We start from the raw sequence: 22,551 nt of genomic DNA, 5'->3' as shown, positions 1-22,551 counted from the left end.
ATACTGTGTTTTTTCCCTCAAAGTGTCTGTAGGTGTAATGGAACTTGAGGTTAGGTCTGTATTTGCCTATGGAATGTGCTGGGAAGGAAATATTCAGAACTTGATAAAATCCAGCTACAGGGGGTTCAGTGTGGACTTGCCTTCAGCTAAGGAGGTCGGCCAGATCCATTTATTCAGCAAATATTTGTTCACCATGCACTGTGTGAGGTACTTAAGGCCTTTCTTAGTCTCCTGATTCTACATTATTAAATTTTAATACTGTAAAAGGCTTTTAATTCTATAACTAGAAAAGTATGTGAATAAATCCTCTGAAACACAAACAGTACTTATAAGGGCTTGCAAGTGCTGGATGTATGCTTGGTTGCTGAACAAAATAGCACAACAAGCCCATTATCTCTTAAGAGCTGGCTAAAAACATCTTTCTGAACTTGTTCATTGTGACGTATTCTGACAAGATTTTGTTCATGATTTAATGACACATACAACAAATTTGAGAGAATTTCATGAACAGTATCTATCCTTATTACCTGCTATATATTCTGTTTTCACTTTTCTATTAATTACTGGTTTATGCAAAACTGTTGGGCTAAACTTAGGAAATTGATCTGATGATACTCAAATGGGTTCCAGGTGGGGCCAGTGCTAAAGAATCCATGTGTTAGTGCAGGAGACGCAAGAGATGTGAGTTCGATCCCTGGGTTGGGAAGATCCTCTGGCACAGGAAATGGCAACTCACTCAGTATCCTTGCCTGAAAAATTCCATTGACAGAGGAGCCTGGTTGGCTACAGTTCATGGAGTCTCAAAGAGCCAGACATGACAGAGCTTGCACTCCTACTCCTAACGGGTCTTGAAATCTGCAGTTTGAGAAACATTTGTTTAAGACATTTTTCTGTTAAGAACCTCATAAAATTGTTTGGAATGATCTAAGGCCACAAGTATATCTGCGTAATCTATGTTTTACTTTATTGGACTCCTTTCCATTTGATACTATAGATAGAACATAGGTAGTCATTTTATAGCTATTTTAAGGCATTCTACTAAAATTGGGATTTACTTGTGGGTGTTCATTAACTCACAACATATATTTGAATGACAATTGTCAAGTAATGTCCTGTCTTTCTCCCTCTTAATTATTCTGTTTTAACATTTAATCTCGTGACTTTTGATCAAAAAAGCAACATTTCTTTAAACATTGCTTTAAACTTTTTGATAGAGTTAACTATGGAAGGTAAAGGGTGAGTAGGTTAGGGTACAGGTTAAGCTCAGGTAAAAGCTGAGTAGGTTAGGGTACCGGTTAAGCTCTTGTAGAAGAAAATCCTGTTCACTGATGCAGCTGAATATGTAATTAAAACTTCTCTATTTAAAAAAGCAAACTTAGTGTGATGTCCTACTAATAAAGTGAAATATATTTGATTACTTTAAAATTTTTCTATAAACTCAAGAGCATATTTTATTCCTAATAGTGTAAGATTCCTCTTATCTACTGGTTCATTTAACAGATATTTCTTGGTATATAGTCTGTGAGGTCAGGAATTCTTTGTTACCAGATCACCAGTGTCTAGTTTATTGTCTGGCAAATGACAGATGCTTACTGGATGTTTGCTGAATGACTAAATGAATGAATGAAGAAATACTGAGATTTGCTTAAATCTTAAGAAATAAACTTGACCATTTTTTGACTACAAATGCAATGGTAATGTTCACAGTAAATGAATTTCTGGGGACATGATGATCCAGACATGATTTTTTTTTCCTCTGATGGATTTTATAACTGCTCAGTGTTAGCGTTTTTACAGACATTAAGAGTGTGAGCTCCCACGTCATACAGGGGTATACCCAAGTCCTGTCACTTTCTAGCTGTATCATTGTGGGCAGGTCATTGCCCCATCTGTGAAATGAAGACAATAGTGACTTCATTCAGAGCTGATGTGAATATTAAGTGAACTATTAGAGACACATGCTGCAAATAGTGCATGGCACTTAGTAAACAGTAAATGTATCTTAGCTGCTTCTGCTAGTATTAATATTACTGAAAGCTTAGTATGAGCCACACTCTGGGGTATCGCCTTTGCTCTCTGTGAGTTGGCAGCTTAATGAAGGAGATGAAAATGAAACAGTATAATGCTTGATAAGACTCCCTCATGATAAGAGCACTCTGGGAGCTGAGAGTGGGGATGCCGCGCCCAGAAGGGCTGTCCAGAAAAGCATTCTGGAGGGGGCCATGTCTGAACTGAAAGCTGAAGAACAGTAGGACTCAGCTGGGTGTGGAGGAATGATGAGGATGGGGGATAATGTTGAGAGGCAGAGGACGCAGCACAGCAAAGACCTGGATGTGAGAGAACGGGGCAGTCAGAGGAGGAGGGTCATGGCTGGGATTAAGTGGTGCGGGGAGAAGCAGGCTGAGATCACGTCTTGAAGAGTCCTACTCAAGAGCCAGCAGGGGACGGCCTTAGGTTTGCACTTGAGAAGTCTTCTTGAAGTGCCAGGAGTGGATTGTGTTGGGATTGGATGAGAAGGAGGAGACCAATGAGGAGGCTAGAGCAAAAATGATGGTAAAGAGGGCTGCCTGGGTCACATCTAATGCTGGTGGAGACAAACCCACATCTAGGGGACACTGAGGAACTGTCACTTGCTAAGGACTTGGTTAAGCCCAGTATAACTTTAAAAAAAAAACAACCCTGAAACTTGTTTGTTCACTTTTGACTATACTGGGTCTTTGCTGCCACGCGGGCTTTCTCTAGTTGTGGCAAGTGGGGGCTAGTCTTTATTGCAGTGAGCTGGATTCTCATTGCCGTGCTTCTCGTTGCAGAGCACAGGCTCTAGGGCACACAGGCGCAGTAGTTGTGGTGCTTGGGCTTCATTACCTTGTGGCGTATGGAATCTTCCCAGACCAGGGACTGAAACTGTGTCCCGTGCATTGCAAGGTAGATTCTTATCCACTGCACCACCAGGGAAGTCAACAGTGTAAGAGTTAAACCATGTAAGTAGGATGGAAGTTCTGACAGTTGCTGAGTTTGCAGCGATAGGTTTGGGGATAGATGGATTACAAGACAAAGAGCAACCCATGCTTGTGTGCTTGCTGAGTTGCTTCAGTCATGTCTGACTCTTTGTGACCTTACGGACCATAGTCCGCCAGTCTCCTCTGTCTATGGAATTCTCCAGACAAGAATACTGGAGTGGGTTGCCATGCCTTCCTCCAGGGGATCTTTCCGACCCAGGGATCAAACCCGAGTCTCCTGCAGCTCCTGCATTGCAGGTGGATTGTTTACTGCTGAGCCACTGGCGAAGCCCAGATCAACTCAGCTCATAATTAGTCACCTTCCACAATCCTCCTTATTGCCTACACAGATAACTGCATATCTTCTGGTCTGTATTCTGTGACTGTTGTTGCTTTGCTTTGTTTGTGATTACAGTTTCCACAAGGTGCCTGACAAATCATTGGTAGTCCCAGCCATCCTTGGAGCTTTGACAGTGATGGTATGTGACAGTGTTAGTCGCTCAGTTGTGTCCGACTCTGTGACCCCCTGGACTGTAGCCCGCCAGGCTCCTCTGTCCATGGGATTTCCCAGGCCAAAATACTGGAGTGGGTTGCCATGCCCTCCTCCAAGGGATCTTCCCAACCCAGGGATGGCACCCAGGTCTCTTGCATTGCAGGCAGATTCTTTACCATCTGATCTATCAGGGAAGCCCTTTGGAGCCCTTGGAATCTAGAAATCAGAATAAAGAGTCACATTCATCAAAATGAGCAAAAAGCGACATTGCCCAGGAAAGGCACTTTCATTGCTTTTCATTCTCTCTTCAGCTTGATGAGGAGAGCTTTCTGTGTTTCATAATCCTTGGAACTGCGCTTTATTGTAAGATCCTGGTAGATGTATCAGACCAAAATTGTTTATTGAGTACCAAATAATTAGCAAGTGCCTTCTAGGTGCAAAGCAGTGGACAAAACTCACATTGTCCTTGCTGTCATGGAGCCTACATTCTAGAAGATAGAATGCTGTATTTTGATGAAAAGTGGTAAAAATTTTTTTCAAGTTGTTTTTGGCATCAGATGGCAGTATAGGAAAATAAAGATATTTGTATATCAGCTCCTTCTGATGTTTCTTTCCCATGTGGGACAATGTGAGGATTATGTGAGTTAAAAGATGACTAATGCTTAAGACTTGGTAAGTTAATCGATGTTAGCTATTTCATGTTACATGATCAATGATTTATTTTGCCCATCTTTCTTACTGACTCACGAGGGTTATTACCACTAAATCAGGAAGATTACTATTACTATCTCTCATTCACAAGCTCCATCTGATAGCCAGGCTACCATTATTGTCTTGCGCCAGACTTCAGCAGCAGCCTCTATTCAGATAGACTTCAACCTAGTCTATCTGCATCCTTTGTCTACCGAATCTATTCTCCATCTTGCAGCCAGAGTAAAGTTTATGCTCTTAAATTAGTAGCTGCTGCTGCTCCTATAAACATTTCCATGAACTAAATGGCTTAAAGTAATATTAAATATATTCTTAACCTTTTGGATGTCAGAGGTCAAAAAATCGGTTTCATAAGGCTAAAATAAAGATATTAGCAGTGCTATGCTCTTTTTTGGAGTCTTCTAGGTGCAGTCTATTTACTTGCCAGGTGGCCAGTCCACTTGCTCTCTCAGATTCTGGGACTTTTTTTTGTTGCCTAGTTGCTAAGTAGTGTCTGACTCTTTGTGACCCCATGGACTGTAGCCCGCTAGGCACCTCTGTCCAAAGGATTCTCCAGGCAAGAATACTGGAGTGGGGAGCCATTCCCTTCTCCAGGGCATCTTCCTGACCCAGGGATGGAACCTTCGTCTCCTGCATTGGCAGGTGGATTCTTTACCACTGAGCCCCAGGGAGGTCCCGCTGGGACCTATGATCCTGTGTCAGAATGACCGATCCTTCTGTTTTCACACTTTGTCCCTCAGCCCTTTGCCTTTCTTCCCCTGTTCCATTCTTGTGGTTTTATTGGACCCACCCAAATAGCCCTGATGGGTCTCTCCAACTCAGGATCCTTAACTTACATATGCAAAGTTCCTTTGTTCGGTAATGTTACATATTCTTGGTTTTGGGAGTTAGGTGATAGATGTCTTTCGGGGGTTATCATTTTGACTACCACAATTTCCATTTTGTCATTGAGCAGTGCTTAGAACACTGGGGGGAGTGACTATTAATTTGGGTATAAATGTCCTGCATAAAGCTTTTCTATGCATTCCCGTTACTTTTTTTTTTTTTTAAAGATTTTTTGATGTGGACCATCTTTCTTTAGTCTTCTATTGACTTTGTTACAACATTGCTTCTGTTTCATGTTTTGGTTTTTTGTCCACAAGGCATGTGGGATCATAGTTCCCTAACCAGGGATCGAACCTGCACCCCTTGCATTGGAATGTGGAACCTTAACCACTGGACCTCCAGGGAGGTCACCCTATCACTTTTTAAGACTGAAGACCAACACCCCTCACATGGTCTTGGAGGACTCTGTGGAGTAGGCCAGCCCGTCACTTGCCTGGACCTTTTCATGGGTATTTCCTCCTAGCTCTTCAGGACCTTGCCTTGGCCTGTGCTTAAACCATCCCCCTCATTCTGCTCTCAAATCCTTTTGTCTGTTTTCCTGCCTCTGTCCACTTGAGGAGAAAACTCTGCTTCCTTAGGGAGTATCATCCTGGGCTTCTCTATGCTGGTCAAAATGGGAATGCATGTGGTCTTGAAGTCTGGAGCTCCCCTTGACAGCACTTGACGGCAGCTTAGCAGTTGTTGGTATTCTTTATGTCCTCTGTAAGCCCTGTGAAAGCAGTAACTATTTCCATTGTGTACTCAGGCTGATCATTTATTCAGTGCTCAACAAATATTTGTTAGGGGGATGGACTTAAAATGAAAGGGTAGTGTGCTTGTAATGTTTTGGTTGTGTTCGTCAGTGCAGTGTTGTAGCCACAAGCAGAAGGGAGTTCTGGGTTTCTGGGTGGGTTTGTTCACTAGCAGAAGGCAGGAGATGGTGAATTATTGAGCAAAGCCACCCAGCATTTTTCATTGTTCAATAGTTAATTTCATTATTCAGTCATTTTGAGACCCTTCTTCCGTCTCTTTAAAAGTAAGTATAAGACTTAACTCTCCAGCATGAACATGTAGGATCTCACAGGCAAAGAATGCCTTTAAATTTTAAAGTGACCCTTAATCAGAGTTGATAACATGGGCCAGAGGCAGTTTTCCTGGCTTGGGCCTGTCCGCTGTGGAACTCTGAGTGTGTGATGATGTTTGCCTCTGTTAGCCCTGGTGTTCCAGAGAAGTCTGCCCAGCCCCACTGCAGCCACGGCCTCTCAGCGCCGTGGACGGATAGCATCTGTGTGTCACTTGGTCTTGAAGAAAGTGTTGTAGAACAGAAAAAAATTGGTCTGTTTTGTATCTAACTCAACAGATGAATTCCTTTAAATTTCTGTTTCCTTAATATATGTTTTCTGTTTTATTTAAGCCTGATTTATACTTACACAAATTTAATTAGCTGAGTTTCCCTATTTAAGCTAAAATATTTCACCTTGATGTAAGCCAAGTTTAGTTCAGTTATCCAACTTTGTTGCTGACTCGATGGACTTCTGAAAGAGACAGAACTTCTAAAAGCCAAAAGTGCTTTGAATTGTTCCTATGCAAAGAAGAGAATTATTTGGAGGAAGAAGAGCAACCTAAAAGCATAGTCATACATTTTTTACAATCTACTGATGTATATTCTAATTATTCAATTTTACCCTAAGAAATGCATGATATGTATATCTTATCTTTGTTTTACAATAAAGGTACATCTATGTTTCATCACAAAGGTACTTTCACACTATGTATTGAAAAACACTACTTATATTTATGTGTTTCTATCTACAGTATGAAAAATTCAAATTCTTAACCCCTTTACTAGGCCTGATTAAAATGCATAAAGATGACTTAGTTAATAACTTTGAATTTTTAATGTCCTTATGAACATGTATTTGTGCTTTTTGGTAACCCAGTTTTGTTACTGACTCAGTTGTTTAAGAATCAACTGATATGAAAAGTGTGCATCCTTTCCTTTCAGAGTATCTTGGATAAAGGACATTGTTGTGGCAGTAACTAGAGAGAACATGGAAACAATGAAGGGAATTATTCAGAGGTACCAGCATAAACGCATCTCCCTGGTTGAAGCTGGAGTGACCCGCCACAGGTCAATTTTTAATGGTCTGAAAGCACTGGCAGAGGATCAGCCCAACTGTAGACTCTCAAAGCCAGAAGTAGTGATCATCCACGATGCTGTGAGACCATTTGTTGAGGAAGATGTCCTCCTCAAAGTTGTCATCGCTGCTCAGGAACATGGGGTAAGTATTTGAATACTTTTGAGAATGGATAAAAGGGGCAAACACTATAACACACAATTGATTTGCTAGATTTTGATGGAATAATATTTAAATGTCAAGTTAGTTAAAATGGGCAAGATTACCTAAAACATTATGCTAATTTGCTTTAAGAAGTTTATATTATTATAGATTTTGAGACTGTTCTGGAATTTCTTTTGCTATGTAGTCGTTTATCATAATATAATATGAGCTATTTGGAGAAGAATGTAATAAAGTCGTTAGAGTACAGATATGAATGGGTGGACCTTAGCTGCATATTTAGTTCCATTCTTTTACCTAAAAATGCCTAAGAAATCTTGTAAAAGTCTAGGAGTTGTATGACTTAAAAAAAAAAAACAACCCTGGCTCATTTCACTCGATTTTTCAGTCTTCAAAAGCAGTTTATTTTCTGGCACAGCCAGGCAAGATTTTTACATCCCCTAAAGTGAATAATCTTAGGATGACAAAATGCTGCGCTCACTTCTATTTCACCAAAATAAACACAGGATAGCAGAAGGCCTCTTGTAATCTTTGGGACATATTTGTTTTTTTTAGACTAATAGGCTAAAATCCTATAAATAGCATAATAGTTACTAAACTTAAGTTGGTGGTCTAAATTTGAGACTTAGTAAAAATTTATGGCCCAGACTTGGTATAGTATAATAGAAATAGGCTGTGGAGTTGAGCAGACTTAGGCCCAGTTCTGTTTTTCTGTTTATTAGATGTATGATATGTTCAACTTTCTCAACTTCTTTGAGCTCATTTTCCTTCTAAAAATATAGATGCTAACTTGTAAGGTTGCTTTTAGAATTGGAAATTGTATATATATTAACTGCATAGTAAAGTGCTAAATATTTAAAGTGGTATTACTGTAAGAATTACAGTATCTAAGACAGTAGTTTCCTCCAAAGATTGTAGACCAACGGAAGGAGTCACTGCAGGCTTCCTGGCCATCTGGGTGGGCAGGAAGTTATAAAATACTCAGTTGGGAAAGACAGTCTCTGATTAGTTATCTATATGTGTTTGGATTTTCATTTTCAGGAAATTGCTCCTTATTTAATCTCTCTCCAACATGAATTTCTTTACAATTTAGATGTATACAAGGATTCCATAGGTAAAATGAAACATGTTTCTCATCTTCAGTACAACCTCTGGGTGGTATCTTGATGTAGTGGAAATGGCGTTGCAGGAACATTAGTGACCACAGACTGTCTCGTTGCTCTTGTGTGTTCTGTGGGGTCTTGGTCTTCTCCATGCTCCTTGCCTGTGGTAGAAGCAATGTGGTCAGGTTCAAGGGTGGCAAGGAGAAATAAAAGGACAAAAGAGTTAAACTTTACAAGTTTAAAAGTTCTTAGGAAAGTCTATGTAGTTTGGGCAGATGCAAATTCTAATGCATACCATAGTACAAATAAAATTATGGCTCTTTGCCTATTTACCTTTTGGAAAAATAACATTTAAACCTCACTGTGAAGATCAAACATTTGGATTTTTTTAAGTATCCAGAGAATTTCGAAGATTGTTTATAAAGTGATCCTTTTGGTAATGTATCTGAAAGACAAAATATTTGAGCCAATTAATGTGCTGAGAAGGTCATTTAACAGGTGACTAAAAAACAGGTGACCAATAAAACATAAAAATGAGGAGCAGTTAGTGGTTTCTTGTTAGTTGCAGATTTGTTAGAATTCCTTTTAGACTCTAATTTTCTTAAGTGTGTTAATCAGAATATAACTTGTAAGATTCAATCTCATTATGCATCCTAAGTAAAGCAAATTGTATTTTAATTAAATCTGAAACTTTCTGATGACATTAAGAAGTTGGTTTAAAGCAAAATCTTTACAACAAAGTTAAGGAAACTTCAAAAGTTTGGTCTCTTAAGAAATACTGCATTGTTTTTTTTTGGTGTTAAAGGATAATTTTCACAAGAGTAAAATTATTTTCATAAAAATATAAGGCGCATGTTAAGGATTTTACTGCCATCAGGAACCAGACAGATGTTACAATCCAGAGAAGAGCAAATTTATATGGAATAAAGGAATGTTGAAATGAATTCACAAATAGACAAAGTTGTATTTTTGCCCATGGTGTGTGGGGTGCCAATTGAAATGGGCAAAATCTATTGGCAAGTGTATAGGCAGCAATGATTTTTGATTTACTGTCAGTTATCTATAATTTACGAGAGTTGTAAAAGAGCTCAAGGGCGATGAAAAGCTAGTTTCTGTTACTCAAGAACAGTTTGCTTTAAACAGTACAGTTTTCGATTGGGTCATTTATTTTGCTCATTCTAATTTCCTTAGAATGTTGAGGAGAGAGACCCAATAAATAGCCTCAGGAAACTGAAACATTATTTCTGGTCACCTCTCCTACACTGTCCTAAATTCTAATTGAAAAAACAAAACAGCAATTAATTGGGACTTACACTATTAGTAGTTGAAGTTCTTGAATTGGGGGGAAGAATTGGCATCGTTTTTAACCTGAGATAAATTGCAGAAGCCCAGTCTGAATCAAAGATTTTGCTTTGAGCACCTTGAGGATTGTTTGCCTGGGATTCCTTTGAACTCATTCTCCTTTGTTATTTTAAATTGTGTTTAACTGATCACCTGTTTTCTTGCCTCTTAATTTTCAAGTCCTTCCCAAAGGTCCCTTGAGATAAATCATCTCCTGAATGATTTTCTGAGGCTGTGACAGACCCTTGGTGGGTATACAGGCTTAAGATAACTCTGATGTTTTAACTTACATTACATTTTGGTTTAAAATCTGAATTAATGGTGATGTATTACTTTAAGAGACTAAGATTCTCCAAATTAAGGGTGAAATTAGGTTGTCTGCATTTGGGGGCTCAGAAGTGCTGCCAGGACACCAGTTCATTTTATCTGCGTATGCTGCATTCTTGTTCTTGGGTTCCACAGAGGCAAGATGACTTCAGTAGGGCAGCTGTTAATCATTTCTTTTGCTTTTCTTTTCTTTTCTTTTACTTTTAGTTTTTTAACTTTGGATAGTTGGTCAGAGTATAAAATTCTAAGTGTATAGCTCTTTTTTCCCTGGTACCTTGAAAATACATTATGTCATTATCTCCTGACTGTAATACACCTTTTGTGAACTCTTCTAATGAATATAATGGTATCCCTTGAAAGTAATCTTCCTTTTCTGTCTGGTTGCATGTAAGAATTTTTGAGCTATTGTGCAGTGTCTCTGGTATGTCAAGATACTATTTTTCCCCCTGTGCTTTGGATTTACTGTTCTTTATGAATTTTACATTTTGTTTAAAATGAATTCTAGAAAATCCTAAGTGCTCTTCCTATTGAATATTGACCTTGTACCATTTGCGACCTGACAGCTGTCTCCCCCTTTTGCTGCTTTTTCTCCTTATGCATCTATGTAGGATAAACCTTTTCTTGTCTTCATGTCTTAACTTGTTAAAACTTTCAATTTGTTCTTGTGGGCCACCTCCTGGGTAATTTCAGTTTTCTATTCCATTCTTTAGCTTTAATCTTTTCCTAAAGTATTTTTGCAGTTGTATTAATTATCACTTTCTAGGAGTTCTGTATATGTTTCAAATGTGATTAGTCTTTTTCTATTTTGTTTTTCAATATTTAAACATACTTTATACATTGTGGATAATAGTAATTCTTGATAGCCTAATGCTCTTCAATTCTATTCACTTTTATTCCTGATTTGTGTCCTCTTTTGTAATTTGTACTGTGAAGCCCATGTTTGTCAGGACTCTGAACAAGAATCCTTTGGACATGGGATAAAGGTATATTTCTGAAATGTGAATTTGTGTTCCCTCTGCCAGGGATCCCAAGGACTTTTCCAATTTGTAGCAACTTCTGGCAATTTTGGGATTGAGATTTTGTAGACATTGTTAATTGCTAAATCGTGTCTGACTCTTTGGCAACCTTGTGGACTGTAGCCCACCAGACTCCTCTGTCCATGGGATTTCCCAGGCAAGAATATTGGAGTGGTTGCCATTTCCTTTCCCAAGGGATCTTCCTGATCCAGAGATTGAACCCATGTCTCCTGCATTGCATTGTATTGCAGACAGATTCTTTACCACTGAGCCACCAGGGAACACTACTTTGAGGACACTATGGTGGTGTTAAACCAAATTTCAAATGCACAAAGTATAGATGATTAACACTCTTTCTTTTTTTTTTTTTAATTTTTATTTATTTATTTTTATTTTCTTTATTTATTTTTAACACTTTCTTAAAGGAGACTACTCCCACACCCAGCTTGCTTGCTCCGATGCCCCACCCTGACCCCAATCCAGGACAGACAATTTTGCTGTATTGTCTTTGCTTTGAGTGCAGTTTTTTCCCAGTCTGCTCTTTAAATGCTATTTCAAATCCTAAAAAATGATGCTGTAAAAGTGCTGCACTCAATATGTCAGCAAATTTGGAAAACTCAGCAGTGGACACAGGACTGGAAAAGGTCAGTTTGCATTCCAATTCCAAAGAAAGGCAATACCAAATAATGCTCAAACTACCGCACAGTTGAACTCATCTCACATGCTAGCAAAGTAGTGCTCAAAATTCTCCAAGCCAGGCGTCAACAGTACATGAACTGTGAAGTTCAGATAGTCGAGCTGAATTTAGAAAAGGCAGAGGAACCAGAGATCAAATTGCCAACATCTGTTGGATCATTAAAAAAGCAAGAGAGTTCCAGAAAAACATCTACTTCTGCTTTATTGACTATGATAAAGCCTTTGACTGTGTGGATCACAACAAGCTGTGGAAAATTCTTCAAGAGATAGGAATACCAAACCTCCTTACCTGTCTCCTGAGAAATCTGTATGCAGGTCAGGAAGCAACAGTTAGAACTGGACATGGAACTACAGACTGGTTTCAAATCAGGAAAGGAGTACATCAAGGCTGTATACTGTCACCCTGCTTATTTAACTTATATGCAGAGCACATCATGCAAAATGCCAGGCTGGATGAAGCACAAGCTGGAATCAAGATTGCCAGGAGAAATATCAATAGTCTCAGATATGCAGGTGACACCACCCTTATCACAGGAAATGAAGAGGATCTAAAGAGCCTCTTGATGAAAGATAGGAGAGTGAAAAAGCTGGCTTAAAACTCAACATTCAGAAAATGAAGATCATGGCATCTGGTCCCATCACTTCATGTCAAATAGATGGGGAAACAATGGAAACAGTGACAGACTTTATTTTCTTGGACTCCAAAATTACTGCAGATGGTGACTGCAGCCATGAAATTAAAAGATGCTTGCTCCTTGGAAGAAAAGCTATGACCAACCTAGACAGCATATTAAAATGCAGAGACATTACTTGGCCAATAAAGATCTGTCTAGTCAAAGCTATGGTTTTTCCAGTAGTCATGTATGGATGTGAGAGTTGGACTATAAAGAAAGCTGAGCACTGAAGAATTAATGCTTTTGAACTGTGCTGTTGGAGAAGACTCTCAAGAGTCTCTTGGACTGCACGGAGATCCAAAGAGTTCATCCTAAGGGAAATCAGTCCTGAATATTCATTGAAAGGACTGATGCTGAAGCTGAAACTCCAATACTGTGGCCACCTGATGGGAATAACTGACTCACTGGAAAAGATCCTGATGCCGGGAAAGATTGAAGGCAGGAGGAGAAGAGGACGACAGAGGATGAAATGGTTGGATGGCATCACCGACTTGATGGACATGAGTTTGAGTAAACACTGGGAGTTGGTGATGGACAGGGAAGCCTGGTGTTCTGCAGTCCATGGCGTCACAAAGAGTTGGACACAACTGAGCGACTGAACTAAATTGATAGCTTCTCATGAATTTTTGAGGCTATAGTTCTTAGAAGTACTTATAGCAAGTAAGTAGCAGAGACTCAAGATCCAATTCCTCATTACTTCTCATTTTTTAAAACTAATGCCTCTTTTTAACCCAAGACTCTCTGCCATCTTACTTCCTTGGCCTCTGGCTGCTATTATGTTAGTTTTAGGTCATAGTTTAAAGTTCATTTCTAAAAAGGCAGTTTTAAAAATCACTTAGAAAAAGATGTTTATGAATTCTTCATTTAAAGAATTGTAATAGATTTTGCAAGGTCTGTGGTCTGCCATATTGCCTAAGTAGGAGTCCTTTACAAGTATGAAGTACTTGTGTATTTCTGCATGATTTTAAGTCAAGAGATGTAATTATAAGGGGACTTCCCAGGTGGCGCTAGTGGTAAAGAACCTGCCTACTAATGCAGGAGACACAGGAGATAACCTGGTTTCCATCTCTTGAGTTGGGAAGATCCCCTAGAGAAGGACATGGCAACCCACTCCAGAATTCTTGTCTGAAGAATCCCATGGACAGAGGAGCCTGGCGGGCTAGAGTTCATAGGGTTGCAAAGAGTGGGACACAAGTGAAGCGACTTAGCACGCACAAATGGACGTAGTTATAAGGACATTGTTATAAAGGATGCATTAGAAGAGTGAAATAAATTGTCGCAGTGAAAAGTAAAGATATAGGGAGAATCCTTTTTAAAAGGATTAATTAGCTATTACATATACTCTTAAAACTGCCAGTAAGGGTCTCATTTTCAGTTCATTGCTATCAGTACAGCTACCTCTGAAAGACTTGCTCCTGAGGGATGATGTTTAGTTACTAGCATATGTTTCTTTCCGAAGACCTCTGCTTTTGCATCTCTAATGATGTTTTATCCTCTTCTCCATAATCAACTTCTTACAGTAACAAATTACATTTATTGCTTCTGTTGATTCATCTCCAGTTTACTTCTCCGTGCTTTGCAGTATGGCCTCTTTGTCCTTCGACTATTCTAAAATCACTGTAACTTTCCAATTCCTGATTAAATACATTTATAGTCTGTTGTATAGTAAGGAGTTTGACTGGCTTATGTCCCTGGTTCCTTGTGGGGAGAATAAATCCTTGAAATTTGTCAAGAGTCTTCGTTTTTCATGAGCCCATTGGATCTCATCTGAGCTTCTGCTAATAAGATGAGATGACTCAGGATAGAGGCTGGTTATCAGAAAGACCCCTGGGGCTTTGAACTGGCTGGGCTTCCAGGGTGAGAGGAATACTGCTGGAGACAGAAGTCAGTCACGTGCTCAATGGTTCAGTCAGTCATGCTTAGGAAGTGAGATCCCAATAAACCCTGGATACCGAAGCACAGTGAGGAGCCACTTGGCTGGTGAACAGTGATGTGCTGGAAGCCTGGTGCTGCCCGAGTGTCTAGGGGAGAGGGCGCCACAGAAGCTCTGCGTTCCGGTCTCCCCAGTGTGTCTCCTCACTGATCTAGTCTGATTTGCATCCTTTGTCACAAAACTGTCATGGAAGTCATCATAATCATATTATATTAATCTAATAAGCATTTTCCTGAGCTCTGAGTGATTCTAGTGAATTACTGAACTTAACAGGAGTTATGGGAACCTCTTGAATTTGGAGTCAGTTGGTGAGAAGTGTTGGTGGCCTGGGGCACCCCACTGCTGTCTGAAGTAATGGCAGTCTGGCTGTGAACCATGGATTTATGCTAACTCCAGATGACTGACATGAGAGTTAAGCTTTAGAGGACACAGTGTATACAGAATGTCTTAAACTTGATGGTGTTAACTAGCTCTTCCTTGGAATTCTTGCTCCTGCCTTGGCTTCTATGACTTTACTCTTTCCTTTTCTTTTTTTGGTTTGGTTTTTTTTTTTGATCACTTGCTTTTCAGATACTCCTTCCCACTCTTTAAATAAGGTTTCTTTAACTTTTATTTTCACGGAACAAAGTATGTCTGAGCAATCTAAATAGTGCCCATAATACTTAATATTGTTTAAATCTATGTGTGATAGAATATTTATATTGTTTAAATCTACATTTGTCACCTTGGAGGAATGTCAATCAGGGTGTTAACACCGGTGAAGATTCTTGTAATAACAATCCCAGGTAGGACACAAAACTGTTCTAACATTCTAAAGAATTTCCTCCTGTTGTCTTTACTATTGAGACCCTTGTTCCTCTAATAACCCCTGTCAAGCCCTGATGTGTTCTCTGCTCCTATATTTTTGTCTTTTCTAGAACTCCATAAATTGAATCATGCAACATGTAACTTTGTAAGACTATTTTGTTTTTTTTTTAATTAAATTTTTAAAAAAAGTTTATTTTAATTGAAGGCTAATTACAATATTGTAGTGGGTTTTGCCATACATTGAGATGAATCAGCCGTGGATGTTCATGTGTTCCCCATCCTGAAGCCCCCTCCCACCTCCCTCCCCATCCCATCCCTCAGGGTCATCCCAGTGCACCAGCCCTGAGCACCCTGTCTCATGCATCAAACCTGGACTGGTGATCTGTTTCACATATGATAATATACATGTTTCAATGCTATTCCCTCAGATCATCCCACGCTTGCCTTCTCCCACAGAGTCCAAAAGTCTGTTCTATACATTTGTGTCTCTTTTGCTGTCTTGCATATAGGGTCATCGTTACCATCTTTCTAAATTCCATATATATGCATTAGTATACTGTATTGGTATTTTTCTTTCTGACTTACTTCATTCTGTTTAATAGGCTCCAGTTTCATCCACCTCTTTAGAACTGATTCAAATGCATTCTTTTTAATGGCTGAGTAATATTCCATTGTGTATATGTACCATAGCTTTCTTATCCATTCATCTGCTGATGGGCATCTAGGTTGCTTCCATGTCCTGGCTATTATAAACCGTGCTGCGATGAGCAATGGGATACACGTGTCTCTTTCAATTCTGGTTTCCTCAGTGTGTATGCCCAACAGTGGGATTGCTGGGTCATATGGCAGTTCTATTTCCAGTTTTTTAGGGAACCTCCACATTGTTCTCCCTAGTGGCTGCACTAGTTTGCATTCCCACCAACAGTGTAAGAGGGTTCCCTTTTCTCCACACCCTCTCTAGCATTTATTGTTTGTAGACTTTTGGATAGCAGCCACTCTGACTGGTATGAGATGGTACCTCATTGTGGTTTTGATTTGCATTTCTCTGATAATGGTGATGTTGAGCATCTTTTCATGTGTTTGTTAGCCATCTGTATGTCTTCTTTGGAGAAATGTCTGTTTAGTTCTTTGGCCCATTTTTTGATTGGGTCGTTTATTTTTCTGGAATTGAGCTGCAGGAGTTGCTTGTATATTTTTGAGATTAATCCTTTGTCTGTTGCTTCATTTGCTATTATTTTCTCCCATTCTGAAGGCTGTCTTTTCACCTTGCTTATTAGTTTCCTTCATTGTGCAAAAGTTTTAAGTTTAATTAGGTCCCATTTGTTTATTTTTGCTTTTATTTCCAATATTCTGGGAGGTGGGTCATAGAGGATCTTGCTGTGATTTTTGTTAGAGAGTGTTTTGCCTATGTTTTCCTCTAGGAGTTTTGTAGTTTCTGGTGTTACATTTAGATTTTTAATCCATTTTGAGTTTGTTTTCGTGTATGGTGTTAGAAGGTGTTCTAGTTTCATTCTTTTACAAGTGGTTGACCAGTTTTCTCTGCACCACTTGTTAAAGAGATTATCTTTTCTCCATTGTATATTCTTGCCTCCTTTGTCAAAGGTGTCCATAGGTGCATGGATTTCTCTCTGGGCTTTCTGTTTTGTTTTGTTGATCTATATTTCTGTCTTTGTGCTGTTTTGATGACTGTATCTTGGTAGTATAGCCTGAAGTCAGACAGGTTGATTCCTCCAGTTCCATTCTTCTTTCTCAAGATGGCTTTGGCTATTTGGAGTTTTTTGTATTTCCATACAAATTGTGAGATTATTTGTTCTACTAATGTGAAAAATACCTTTGGTAGCTTGATAGGGATTGCATTGAAGCTATAGATTGCTTTGGGTAGTATACTCATTTTCACTAAATTGATTCTTCCAATCCATGAACACGGTATATTTCTCCATCTGTTTGTGTCCTCTTTGATTTCTTTCATCAGTGTTTTATAGTTTTCTATATATAGGTCTTTTGTTTCTTTAGGTAGATTTATTCCTAAGTATTTTATTCTTTTCATTGTAATGGTGAATGGAATTGTTTTCTTAATTTCTCTTTCTGTTTTCTAATTGTTAGTGTATAGGAATGCAAGGGATTTCTGTGTGTTAATTTTATATCCTGCAACTTTACTATATTCATTGATTAGCTCTAGTAATTTTCTGGTGGAGTCACTAGGGTTTTCTATGTGAGGATCATGTCATCTGCAAACAGTGAGAGTTACTTCTTCTTTTCCAATTTGGATTCCTTTTATTTCTTTTTCTTCTCTGATTGCTGTGGCTGAAACTTCCAAAACTATAGTAGTTGTGAGAGTGGTGGTTGAATAGTAGTGGTGAGAGTGGGCACCCTTGTCTTGTTCCTGACTTAGGGGAAATGGTTTCAATTTTTCACCATTGAGGATAATGTTTGCTATGGGTTTGTCATATATAGCTTTTATTATGTTGAGGTATGTTCCTTCTATTCCTGCTTTCTGGAGGGTTTTATCATAAATGTATGTTGAATGTTGTCAAAGGCTTTTCTGCATCTACTGAGATAATCATATGGTTTTTATGTTTCAATTTGTTAATGTGTATTACATTGATTTGTGGATATTAAAAAATCCTTGCATCCCTGGGATAAAACTCACTTGGTCATGATGTATAATCTTTTTAATATGTTGTTGGATTCTCTTTGCTAGGATTTTGTTAAGGATTTTTGCATCTATGTTCATCAGTGATATTGGCCTGTAGTTTTTTTTTGTGTGTGGCATCTTTGTCTGCTTTTGGTATTAGAGTGATGGTGGCCTCATAGAATGAGTTTGGAAGTTTACCTTCTTCTGCAATTTTCTGGAAGAGTTTGAGTACGATAGGTGTTAGCTCCTCTCTAAATTTTTGGTAGAATTCAGCTGTGAAGCCATCTGGTCCTGGGCTTTTGTTTGTGGGAAGATTTCTGATTACAGTTTCAATTTCTGTGCTTGTGATGGGTCTGTTAAGATTTTCTTTTTCTTCCTGGTTCAGTTTTGGAAAGTTATACTTTTCTAAGAATTTGTCCATTTCTTCCAAGTTGTCCATTTTATTGGCATATAGTTGCTGATAGTAGTCTCTTGTGATCCTTTGTATTTCTGTGTTATCTGTTGTGGTTTCTCCATTTTCATTTCTAATTTTGTTGATTTGATTCTTCTCCCTTTGTTTCTTGATGAGTCTGGCTAATGGTTTGTCAATTTTATTTATCTTCTCAAAGGTAATAGTAGGTTATAAAAGTGAAAATTAAAGGAGTAATAGAAGACAAACAATTAAAAAATTTAAAAGATGATAATAGTAAAAATATATCTAGGAATTTCTCTGGAGCTGTTGTGGGCAGTGTGGGATCAGTCCAGTTTCAGATAGTTCCTTATTCCAGCTTATACTTCTCAAGATCTGTAGGCCCCTCCCAGTGTAGTCGGTGCTAACTACCGGGTTTTAGTCTGGTGCACCCGTCACTTCCAAAGTGGTTCCCTCTGTTTATCTTGGCTTCTTCTGTTTGCAAGTCTCTTCAGTGTCTAGTTTCCACCCTGACACAAGAGGGTGACGGTGGTCACTTATTTAGGCTCACTTGTCCAGTTGTGCTGCGGGGAGGGAGGACCACTGCAAACAAACATCACTGGCGTGTGTGGGGCGTGCTTGCAGTGTCTGGGCCACATTGGGTTTCCCCCGCTCACGGCGTGTGTGCTTTCCTCATCTACACTGCTCAGGCTCCAGGTTGCTCTGCAGGGGAAATGTCTAAAGTGGGCCCTGGGTTGCATGCACTTCCCAGGTGTAAGCCGTTCAGGTTCTTGGGTGCAGACTGGGTTGGGCCTGCGTTTTGTGCCCTTCCCAGGTCCGAGCAGCTCAGGTGACAGGTGCTTGGCGAGCACCCTCTCCCCGAGTGCAGTGCATCTTATCGCCTCCCCGTCCCGGCCACTCGGTTTCCTGGGTGCGCAGCGGGAGCGCCGTCTCAGGTGTGCGTGTCTCCTCTGGGGAGCTGATCTCTGGCTGTGACCCTCCCCGTGGATGCCCACTGTCCAGGATCCCAGGAAGACTTGGTTAGCAACTGGGAGCCTGCTCGCAGTTTGCTGGAGGATGCTGTCTCTGAGGCCAAGTTTGCCCCTTGCCTTCCGGCTCTGGCTGGCGTCCGCCTCCCTGTCTCTGGCGGGGGATGGGCCGGTCCGCAGCTGGCTAGCTCTCCTCTGGTATTCACTCAGTCCTTTGTTCTATGAGCAGCCCAGCAGTGCCTTAGGTTAGGGCTTTTTGCAGGAAAGTTCTCCCTCTCTCTTTTTCTCTCTCTCTCTGGCTATCCCACAGTCTGGGTTACTACCCCACATTAGCTCCCTCAGATTGCCCTCAGGGCATCCAGGCCCGGTCCTTACCCTAAGCAATGCAGCCTGCGCCTCCCTGTTCAGCCCCCGCTTGCTGGTGGCGGGTAGGAGCATCTGGGCTACTTCTCTCCTGGGAGTTGCTGTTAGGCGCGTAATCTGTGGGTTTTATTTGTTTATTTATTTATTTTTCCTCCCAGTTATGTTGCCCTCTGAGATTCCAAAACTCCTCACAGACCCGCCAGTAACAGGGCTTCCTGGTGTTTGGAAACTTCTCCTCTTTTACGACTCCCTCTCCTGGATGGGTCTCTGTCCCTAACTCTTTTGTCTCTCTTTTTATCTTTTACATTTTGTCCTACCTCCTTTTGAAGACAATGGCCTGCCTTTCTGGGTGCCTGGTGTCCTCTGCCAGCATTCAGAAGTTGTTTTGTGGAATTTGCTCAGCATTCAAATGTTCTTTCGATGAATTTGGGGGGGAGAAAGTGGTCTCCCCGTCCTACTCCTCCGCCATCTTAGGACTGCCCCTCTAAGACTATTATTTTGATGGGTACAACACATCTGTATGCACTTGTTTTAACTCCCACAGAAACATTGGCCCAAATCTCTCTTGTTCTTGGGCTTCTTGCTTCTGAATTCCAGACCTGCCCTGTTCAACTGGATAGAACCACTTCAATTTGTCTTTTTCAGTGTCTCTGGAATCATTGCAGATTGGAATTCACTAATCCTCACTGATGCCTTTCCTTGGATTTTATCCATAGGTAAGAGGGAGCCACTGAGTTTTGAGCAGGGAATGATAAGACTTGAATTCTACAAGGATGACTGTCTGCCTGGTTTGGTAGGTTGACTAAAGGAAAAGTTCAAGGGAACTGAAATTAGTTTGGGATCTATAGTAATGATGGAGCTGAATGATGACGAAGTCTATTAAAGCCAAATGAAATGGATAGGGAAGTAGATAGTATTAAGATATTCGGGGAACTGGACTAACTGGACTTGACTGTTAGTATGGTATGTGAGCCACAAGAAATAGGGGATATGTATTTTGTGTGCTTTTAATTTTTCTCTTCCCTGGCAGTAGGCATCATCTCTTCCCTTGAAATCCCTGTGTTCCTGCCCTCCCCAATCCTTGCCTCCAAGTTTCTGTGAAATTAGGGTTTTGGTACTGGTTTTTTGCTTGCCACATCTCTGCAGATCTATTTATGGAAAGAGTGTTTACCTGAGGGGTATGACTCCCTGGGACCTTTCTGACCTGGTTTATGGTTTATCTTTTCTCGTAAAACAAGATCTCCTCTACTTCCTGTATTGGATTTTTGCAATATGTAAAACAAGGATTTTTGTGTCTGAAACCAGGTTCCAGGCCATCTTTGAATATCAACCAGGCACAGGGTTTCTCAACCTTAGCATGATAGACGTTTTGAGTAAGATAATTCTTTATTTTTTGAGGGGTGGGCTAGTCCATGTGCTGTAGGATAGTTAGAGGCATTAATTTTTGTTAGAAAAATGTTAATCTGAAGAGAAACAGTGGAATTTAATGAGAAACTTTGGCATGGGTCGTATATGGACTCTCTTAGAACTATGCAGCATGATTATTTAGCAGTGATGAACAACACTTTGGAAATTCTGCTGAAGTTAATGTGTATGTATATTGAGAATACACTTTACCTAGTTTTATAATTTTATGCAATGTGTTCTGGACTGTTTTATTTAATTTTTGTTTTATTTTGGAGTATAGTTGACTTACAGTGTTGTGGTAGTTTCAGCCATATAGCAAAGTGATTCAGTTATACATATATCTATTATTCACATTCTTTTCCCATATGGGTTATTACAGAGTACTGAGTAGAATTCGCTGTGCTATACAGTAGGCCCTCTGCTGATTGTCTGTTTTATATATCATAGTGTGTATATGTTTATCCCAGCCTCCTAATATACCCCTCCCCTACCACCTTTCCCCTTTTGGAACCATAAGTTTGTTTTCAAAGTCTGTGAGTGTGTTTGTTTTGTAAATAAGTTCATTTGTATTATTTTTTAGAATCCACATATAAATGATATCATGTGATATTTTTCTTTCTCTGACTTACTTAGTATGATCATCTCAAGGTTCATCCATGTTGCTGCAAATGGCATTACTTCATTATTTCTTATGGCTGACTTGTTTTCCATTGTATATATATATGTATATATATATATATATATATACCACATCTTCTTTATCCATTCATCTGTTGATGGACTTTCACAGTCCCTTCCATGTCTTGCCTGTTGTAAATAGTACAGGGGTGAGCACTGGAGTGCATGTATTTTCTCAAATTATGGTTTTCGCTGGATATGTGCCCAGCAGTGGGATTGCTGGATCATGTGATAGCTCTCTTTTAAGGACTGTCCATACTGTCCTCCACAGTGGCTGTGCCAATTCACATTCCCACCAGCGGTGAGGAGGGTTTGCTTTCTCCACACGCTCTCTGTGCTTCGTCACTCAGTCGTGTCCGACTCTTTGTGACCCCATGGGCTGTAGCCCACCAGGCTCCTCTGTCCATGAGGATTCTCCAGGCAAGAGTACTGGAGTGGGTCACCATGCTGTCCCCCAGGGGATCCTCCCAACCCAGGAATTGCACCCTGGTCTCCCACATTGCAGGCAGATTCTTTACCAGCTGAGCCACCAGGGAAGCCCCCACACCCTCCCTAGCATTTATTATTTGTAAACTTTTTGATAATGATCATTCTGACTTGTGTGAGGTGATATCTCATTGTAGTCTTTATTTACATTTCTCTAATAATGATTGATGTTGAACATCTTTCCATGTGCCTTGGTCATCTGTATGTCTTCTTTAGATAAATGTCTATTTAGATCTTCTGCCCATTTTTTGATTGGGTTGTTTGTTTTTTTGATATTGAGTTGTATGAACTGTTTGTATATTTTGGAGATTAATCCTTTGTGGGTGACTTTGTTTTGTTTT

The 22,551-nt window shown here is 39.9% G+C and overlaps 1 protein-coding gene across 4 annotated transcripts in view; it reads left to right on the top strand.

Annotated features, from left to right (window-relative positions):
* CRPPA (CDP-L-ribitol pyrophosphorylase A) overlaps positions 1-22,551 on the top strand; it is a 338,948-nt gene that overhangs the window by 4,276 nt on the left and 312,121 nt on the right. For all 4 annotated transcript variants that reach the window (XR_009696636.1, XM_061165011.1, XM_061165008.1 and 1 more), the window contains exon 2: positions 7,073-7,349. Coding sequence is in view for 3 of the 4 variants with exons in the window: in XM_061165011.1 (XP_061020994.1) it covers positions 7,073-7,349 (277 nt within the window). In the remaining variant the exon portion in view is untranslated. The remainder of the gene's footprint in view (positions 1-7,072; positions 7,350-22,551) is intronic.

This window comes from Dama dama, chromosome 18 (assembly GCF_033118175.1).
Source record: "Dama dama isolate Ldn47 chromosome 18, ASM3311817v1, whole genome shotgun sequence".
Taxonomy (NCBI): Eukaryota; Metazoa; Chordata; class Mammalia; order Artiodactyla; family Cervidae; genus Dama; species Dama dama.
This window is presented reverse-complemented; position numbering and strand designations above follow the sequence as displayed.